General features: G+C 40.2%; 1 protein-coding gene across 1 annotated transcript; it reads right to left on the bottom strand.

Moving 5' to 3' along the window:
* Nucleotides 1-3,429: 3,429 nt before the first annotated feature.
* Nucleotides 3,430-4,304, bottom strand: LOC133088254 (small ribosomal subunit protein eS4, X isoform-like). The gene has a single exon (XM_061186105.1). The coding sequence runs from the start codon at nucleotides 4,284-4,286 to the stop codon at nucleotides 3,495-3,497; it is 792 nt and encodes a 263-aa protein (XP_061042088.1). The 5' UTR covers nucleotides 4,287-4,304; the 3' UTR covers nucleotides 3,430-3,494.
* Nucleotides 4,305-8,718: the final 4,414 nt, after the last annotated feature.

The raw sequence follows: 8,718 nt of genomic DNA, 5'->3' as shown, positions 1-8,718 counted from the left end.
GAGGGAAGCCATGAATCACAGCAAAAGGAGAAGTACTAGTTCCCAAGTCTAAAGTCTTAGAATGAACTGTGTAAGAAAATGTACATAGTGGTTAGGAACCGAGAAGATCGGGGAGAGGGTGGAAAGCAGGTTGCAAAAATGAAGTATCAGCTCAAGATATATACATAATCCATGAAGGAGAACGAAGTGGCAAACGCTTGTTTCTGTTGGAAACATGGTAGCTGGTTCAGGAGAGTAAGGAGGGAATGGACCCTGGCTGGATCTTTTAAAGGAACAGATATATAAAACTCGTGGCTCTAAGTGCATGGTGAAGCTTAATAGAAATAATGTCAGAAAAATACAGAATTTAAAAATTATCTGGGCATCATCTTCACCATCACCCTGGTTCATCCTCACCACAGATGCTCACTCATTGATCTTATGCCATGTCCAAGCCACTGTCCTATGATTTTTCTTACCTAATCTCTTGTGCATTTCTCTCATTCATATTTATCACCATACCCCACATGTTAATTAGTTTTTAAGTATTGTTTTTCAGATTTTCTTTATGGGGTTAGTTTTAGTAATTGGATTTCTGTTGGTAACCTGTAGATTTTATTAATTTAGGAGTAAAATTTTTTCACTGTGTAAAAAGCACATGGTAAATTTGGAGTTAGTGGGGGTTGGGGGAGGGGTTTTTTTTTCTTTCTTTTTTTCTTTTTTAATTTTATTGACTTGGCTTTAGGCAAAAACGGGCCAGGTTGTTTTGCTGCAAAGATAAATTTGGGCTATGACTGAAATATTAGAGCAGCTACTCTAACAGCTTGCTCGTAGCTACTGGAAGTGTAAACACAGTTACCAAAGGGTTCTTTATTTTCTCTTACTGTACCTGGTGGCCCATTTCAAGCAGGTCCTTTTACAACTCACACCAAGGATAATTACATTTGCTTTCTCCCTGCCTTTTATGGACATGAGAATAAATGAGACTCACATTCAGGCAAACACACACACACACACACACCATTTGAGGTCACTGAAAATGTATAATGTTAATACTAGATTTTCTTGAGCTTGAATTGAAGACCTATGGTAAGAAAACCAGTTGGTAGAAATACTTGAGCATATTAGAAGTACTCTGTAGATTTACATTTAACAATCCCTTTTCCTGCTATCTGATGGCTGTGTAACCACCCCAAACTTGTTGGCTTAAAATAATTACCTCATTTATTTGGCTCTAAAATCTGCAATTTGGGCAGGGCTCAGTAGAGACAGTTGACCTTTGCTCTACTTGGTGTCAGCTGCACGGGCCCTTAGGGTGGAGGCTGGAAGCACATCATGGCTCAGTCACTCACAGGTATGGTGGCTGATTCTGACTGTTGGCTAGGAGCCTCAGTTCCTTTCCACATGGGCTTCTCCATGTGATCTCTTGGTATGAGCTAGTTTGGACTTCCTCACAGCACATTGGCTTGTTTGAAAGTTGAGCATCCAAAGAAAGAGAAAGCCAGACAGATGCAATATTGCCCATTGTGACTGGGCATCAGAAGTCATGCAATGACATTGCTGCCACATACTGTTGAACAAGTCAGTTACAAAGGTCCACTCTGGTTTAAGGGGAGGGAACACAGACCTTACTTCTCAGTGGAGAAGTGTCAGTGGTCAATGTCTCATTATAGGAAGACCATGTGAAATGCGGGGGGGGGGGGGGGAATACACACACACACACACACACACATATATATATATATTTCTCCATAATTAGAAAACACAATCTGCCACAGGATCCATATGGAAAAGTTCCTCTGTTTCCAGACTTAGGAGGATACTACTTCACAACTACTACATATCAAACATGAAAACAATTACTCCCTTAGATTTTCATTGCCAGTCATTCAGTTCCTTGCCTTTAGAAATCAAATGGATTTTAGGAAAGGATGATGCATTCACTTCCTGGGGATGAGGCATTCACTTTCCTTTTCTGATCCTGGAATAGCTTCTCTGCTCTAGGCTTGGAGGAAGAATTACTGCCTCTGCCCCACCAGGCCCTCCCCAACTCCATGCTCTTTCTCTTCATCAGAAAGGGTGATGCCCAGGCAAAAGAAGAGTGTCATGATACAGCTACCAACCCAGGTTACACCCCAAGCTAGGTCCCTTCTGATGTTAACACTTCCATAAGTAAAGAAGAGCCTTTCAGCTGAAGAAGAGTCTTTCCTGAATTTAATAAAGCAAAAGGAATATTTATTCCAAATGGGGGTTTAAACTGCATTGTCTTTTTAAAAATTATTTCAATTTTTTTCATAGATTTCTGAGCCAGACTGGTAAACTAAGATTCTAAAAATTTTTGTGGTTCATACAAACTTTTAAGGGAGCTCTAATTTTCCAACAACATCCTTAGTTCCAAGAAGTTCAAACTGCCATGTTTTCAAATCAGTGATTTAGCTTGGTCACTGGCCTTCTCATTTGAAGTTTCCCATAAAAGCAAACTTGGGAATCAAGATACTATTTTTTTTTCTTCAAACAAATGAGAAACACCTACTGAATCTAGAAGCCTGAATCAAAACCTTTTTCTGAGGACCCAGTTCCAAATTGGGTCCAGTTACAATACCCAATTTCCAAGTAACTGTTCAAGTGTGCTATGGGTTCAAAGCCAACTGGATGTCGGGGTATCTTATTCATTTCAGACAAAATGGGATTCCCTGTATCTGAGAAAATAAGGCTACAAATAATACTCCAATAGTTCTTATAACATATTTAACACATAAAGTTAATTATACATTAAATATAAATATGTGTTCTACCTTCCTATGTCCCCCAAGTACTTTAAGATAAACAAGGGCTTAGAAATTAAGAAGTGAGGGTAGGAGAAGAACTTTTTGCTGAGTATACTTAAAGGGGAACAAAACCAAAAGCCTCCACAAAAGACTGATATACAACTATCTAGCACAAACAGGCGTCATCTTACCCAACTCTATTTTCCCTACCAACTGTATCCTAATTGAAAGGGAAAATGGCATTGCACTCACTCTCCCCTTGCATACTCCAGACCTTGTAAGTCTTCATCTTTTAAAATAGGGGATATGTTCTGTATCAAGGAACATCCAAGATTCTGCCTTTTCCCCTAATCAATGCCAACTTCAATTAAGATACAAATGAACTAGCAAGAAATCTGCCCCTTCCCCAGAGCAGAGCTGAACTGGATGAACTGGAGAGTGTATCTCATGTATGTTACAACTTCACAAGGTGGGCACCCAGTCATATTAATTCTCTCTCTGGAGCCCTCTAGGGTGTCCCAAGTGAAAGGGATATGCTGATGTAAAAATCTCTCATGCAATTTCCCACACTATTGGAACACGACCTAGCGTTAAAGAATAAGACATAGGAACCTGATATTCTTTTTTTGTTTGTCTGTTTTTTGGTTTTTTTTTTTTGTTTTTTTTTAACACTAAAGAGGCTTTTAATTATGTAGTATTATCCATAAGTAAAAAGACTTTCCCAGTCACGTCACTTAAGAGGTCATTTTATCCACTGCTCTGTTTGGCTGCCAGTCTCTTGTCTCTCTCCTCAGCAATGGTAAGGTGGATACCCTTTCCACGAGGAAGAGAGATCCATGGTTTGTTGCCTTTGCCAATGACGAAAACGTTGGAGAGCCGGGTGGCAAAGCTATTGCCGCTGGCATCTTTCACACGAACTACATCAAAAGAACCAGGATGTCTCTCCCGGTTAGTGATCACACCAATTCTTCCCAGGTTAGCACCTCCAGTCACCATGCACAGGTTACCAGTGTCAAATTTGATGAAATCAGTAATCTTGCCAGTCTCCAAATCAATCTGAATGGTGTCATTCACCTTGATGAGGGGATCAGGGTAGCGGATGGTGCGAGCATCATGGGTCACCAGATGAGGGATTCCTTTTGTCCCCACAAAGATCTTTCTCACTTTGCATAACTTATACTTGGCCTCCTCAGGTGTAATACGATGAACAGCAAAGCGACCCTTGGTGTCATAGATCAGACGAAAATTCTCTCCAGTCTTGTCAATGCTGATGACATCCATAAAACCAGCAGGGTAAGTTATATCAGTGCGGACCTTGCCATCAATCTTAATGAAACGCTGCATGCAGATCTTCTTTACTTCATCTCCTGTTAGGGCATATTTAAGTCTGTTCCTTAGGAAAATAATTAGGGGGAGACATTCCCTCAGCTTGTGGGGACCGGTAGATGGACGAGGAGCAAACACACCAGTCAGTTTATCCAGCATCCAATGCTTTGGAGCTGCTATGCGCTTCAGGTGCTTCTTGGGACCACGAGCCATGGCTGCGCTAGGCACGGAAAGAGCGAACTCGATATTCTTGATAGGAACAGTAGCTATTCAGTTTATGCAATTCAGTTGGGTTGAAACACATATGTAGTCATTTCCCCTCTCTAGTTCTATAATTATTCCATTTATATATGTCTGCAGACAGATTGAAAAAAAAAAAACTGTGATTAAATGAGTACACTTTTCTTGCTGTTAAAATATTTTATATTAGGTCCAAGCATCAATTAGAAATGGTATTTTGTTACTAGAAAAACAGACTAATATAAAGTGGCTTAAATAATATATAAGTTAATTTCTCTTTTCTGTAAAATGTCTAGAAATGGGAAGTTCAAGCTCATAAGCATGGTTTCACTTGAGGCCTGAGCTCCTGTATCTTTAGCTCATGTCTTCTCTCTCCATGATCAAAGAGGCTTGCTTATGTATCACCCTTATTAGTTTGTAATTTTCTCAAGGGAAAGGATAGTTTCTTATTTCCTTTTTTAGCCGCAGCACCTAACATATATTGGCTCTAAGCAGCATTTGTTGAATGAATAAGTGAATATAAGAAAGAATGAATAAATAAATGAAAAACAAATGGAGAACAAGTCTAGTGAGGGTAGATTTAAATGTACCATTACTGCACAAGGCAGCAGTACATTTATGGTTCAGTACTTCATTAATGGAAGTATGTATTATATACCAAAGAAAATCTTATGGGAAGAAATAATATTTAAACTGGATATTGAGTGATGGGCAGGATTTGAGTACAAAATAAAGTTGTTCCTTGGTACTAGGAACATAGAATTTGGAGTCAAAAGACTAGCTTGTAGCCCTAACTCAAACATTTACCAGATGTGTAATTTTTGGCAAAGTAAGGAAAACTCTCTAAGCCCTATTTCCTCATCTGTAAAATGGAGGTAATAATTGACTACCTTATAGATTCTTGAGAGGTTTTCTTTATTCTATCAACTCTTCTTTTAAATGTATACCATCTCATTTTATTCCACGTTTCTTATAAATTCTTCTATAAATGTGTCAGGAATTTGTGATGGTTAATTTTATGTGCCAACTTGACAGGGCCAAGGGGTGCCCAGATTACATGTCATTTCTCAGTATGTCTATGAGAGTGTTTCTGAATGAGATTAGCATTTGAATCAGTGGACTCAGTGAAGTAGATTGCCCTCCCCAATATGAGCAGGTATCATCCAATCCATGAGGGCCTGAATAGAACAAAATGCATAGAAAGGGAGGATTTGTCTTCTTCCTGCCTGCCTGTTTAGCTGAGACAATGGTCTTTTCCTGCTCTGACTTGGCTTTACACCATTGGCTTCCCTAGTCCTCAAGTCTTTAGACTTGGACTAGAATTAGACCACTGGCTTTCCTGGGTTTCCAGCTTGAAGACAACAGAGTGTGAAACTTCTCAGATTCCATAATCAATTTATATACACATATATACATATATATCATACATTCAGTATCTTATTGGTTCTATATATTATATCATATATATATGAATTGCACTGAATATTGGTTCTGTTTCTCTGAAGAACCCTAATACACTTGTCATAAAGAATTTAATTTTCTTATCACCAAATACATCAAAACTTCCTTCAGCCCCAAGTTACTCAGTGTCTATTAAATATTTTATTTTTTCACTTGTTCATTCTATTCATTTATTTATTTTCAGGCAGTATTCCAGTCCCTGAGGTTTCCATACTAAACAGGTAGATAATGTGAAGCTTTTAGGCAGGGGCATTATGGGAACCTTGCCTGAGAAGTTAATATTTGAGCTGAGATGTGAAGAAGCCATGACCCAGCCATATATATAGCTGGAATTAGACCTGGGGAATAAATATTTCAGGCAGAGAGAACAGCAAGTGAAATGACTGAGAAATAGAGAAAGAGTGTATTAGTTAAGGTAATGCTAGCTGTTATAATAATTTAACTCCAAAATCTCAGTGGCTTAATGTAGTAAACAGTTATTTTCCATTTGATGGCTGAGGTTTTCATTCACAGCAACATCCAGCTAACAGATGAAGAAAGAAAGAAAAGACTGTGTCTGGGGGTCCTTTATGGTCCAGGCTTAAAGTGGTAACCTTTTAACTCTGCTCCCATTTCACTGGCAGGACTCAGTCAATGGCCACACCTAAAAGCAAATAGTGATAAGAAACATCATCTTTGGGTCTCATTCTAATTGAGAGCTCAGAGTAGTGGTTTGCTCAGGAACTAGCCATTTTCTGACACAGGAAGACACTGTGGCTAGAGGTTAATTGGTGAGGGGGCAGGAGAGGAGAAGAAGGAGGAGGAGAATAAGGAAAAGGAGAGGGAGGGAGAGGGCAGGAAGGAGAAAAACAAACAGAATAATTTGACACCGAGATTTAATCAAAAGCAAAATCAGGCAAGGCTTTTTAGGACTTTGAGAAGTTCTAATCTTAATCAAAGAGCGATGGAAATCCACTGAGAAGTTTTAAGCATGAAAGTTACATGATCAGTTTTACCTTTTTAAAAGATCTCTCTGCTGTGGGAAGAATGAATTTGGGAGGGGAAGAGTAGAAGTTTAAGTAGCTACTGGCAAAGTTTAGCTGGAGAACGATTGTGATGTGCTGAAGGATACTGACAGGAGAGATGGAGAAGAGTGGTTGCATTTGAGGTATATTTTGGAGGTAGAGTCAACAGCATATAGATGATTGTAACCATGTTGTGAATAAATGAGTGAATGAATGAATAAATGATGATGCCTAACACTGAGCACATACAGTGTCAGTCTCTATGCTAAGAACTTTTACGTGGATCAGGACATTTAACTCTTACAGCATCTTATGACGTTGGTATTACTGTTATATCCATTTTTCAGGTGGAAATTGAGGTTCAGAGAGTTTAAATCACTTGCTCATGGTTATACAAGCCAGGATTAGAACACAGGCACTCTGACTTCAGAGCTTTTACCCTACTGGCCCTAAACAACCCATAATTCTCTCCTAAAGGTAACAAGCCTATTAATGATAATCTTTAAATGACCCCAAACTCTCAGCCCACCATCCCTCTTAGCCCCAGACATACAGAAAATTTCCAAAAGGCATAGTCAAGCACTATAGATAAAGTCGAAGATGTTAGAGGTATTTATGGTGCCCCATCTTTTGGGGAGTTCACATCTTGTTTCTGAAATCCCTGCCTTTGGTAACTCCTGTTAAAACCAGTTGTAATGTATTTGTAAGATCAATTGCTCAGAGGAGAGTCTGTTCTGAATTATAAAACTGTTGCTGCTAAGGAGCCCCCAGAGGATGGGGAGTCGGGGGTGTGGGGATGCACATGGGTTCAGCATGGCAGGCTCCTATGCTGATAATGAATGGGGAAACGTGGCCAGTAAGGCCCACAGAAAGAAAAACACTTAAGCCTCTTGATGAAAGGCCAGATGAGAAGGTAAGTGTTATAATTCAACTGAAAATAAAAGCCAGCGGCAGGTTATCCTTCCTTCCAAGCAGACAGTTTACGGGACTGCTTTCCTGCCGCTACAGTGGCAGTGATGGATTATCTGGGAAGGTGAAGCAGCTGAGCTGATCCACCCCCCTCCTCTTCCACTCTCAAATCCCCCTCAGGCTACAAGGTTTCAGGGCAGCTTTAATCCCTCTTAGCCTCCCCTCTCCCACAGATCCCAAGACAAGTCCCAGGCGTTGTGGTGCCTGGAGAGCATCCTCCCAAGCTGTTTCCTGAAATCTAAGCCTGAAAGACAGGAGTTGGCCTTCAGGTGCTTGCCAGAAGCCTCCATTCATTACCCTGCTGGGAAGGATTGTTTCAGGAGTCAGGGCTGAGAAGGATTGTTTGAGTCTGGCCTCAGAGGGAGTGTTGGTTGTTCAAGAGCGGCTTGTGCAAGGTATGTCTGGAGTGAGCTGTTCATTTCAGGAGGCCCTCAGCGAGCCTTACTGGAGGATGCAACGAGGTTGATGGGGGTGAGGATGGAGGAGTAGTGGGTCCTTTGTCCCAGTCACTTTCTTCCTCCACTCTTAAGACTTTGCTTTCTGCTTTTTCTGCCCCTAATCCTGGTTCCTATCACCATTGGCTTGAGTTGCCAGCCCTTTTAAAGCCATGTATTTTATTTATATTAGGCACTCTTTGGATCCCTCAAAATATTTCAAGAACTGTAAATATGTCTCTAGTTTTCAAAGTCTAAGGTTCTTGGAGAAATAGTTTTGGATAGGAGGCCATTTTGGAGTCCCTTAAGTCTCTGTATCATACTTCTTGTTCAAAGACTGGCCAGAACCTCTAGACTTAAAGCAAATGGACGTATCATAACAACAGACCAGAGTTATCTTTTTCTATGCTTTGCTTATCCCCTCTGAAGATCTGGCATTCAATACCTGATGCAACAAGTAACACACAAAGTGTGGGAGAAAGCAGATGGAGCAAGCCCCTGGAACCAATTTGTACAGGGATGGTGAACCTGTTTCAG

The sequence above is a fragment of the Eubalaena glacialis genome, chromosome 3 (genome assembly GCF_028564815.1).
Source record: "Eubalaena glacialis isolate mEubGla1 chromosome 3, mEubGla1.1.hap2.+ XY, whole genome shotgun sequence".
In the NCBI taxonomy this organism is placed as follows: Eukaryota; Metazoa; Chordata; class Mammalia; order Artiodactyla; family Balaenidae; genus Eubalaena; species Eubalaena glacialis.
The sequence above is the reverse complement of the archived record's forward strand: the minus strand, read 5'-3'. Positions and strand labels throughout refer to the sequence as shown.

What these genes read in the sequence shown, in the direction of transcription:
- LOC133088254 (XM_061186105.1), bottom strand. Translation starts at nt 4,286, where the DNA reads ATGGCTCGTGGTCCCAAGAAGCACCTGAAGCGCATAGCAGCTCCAAAG.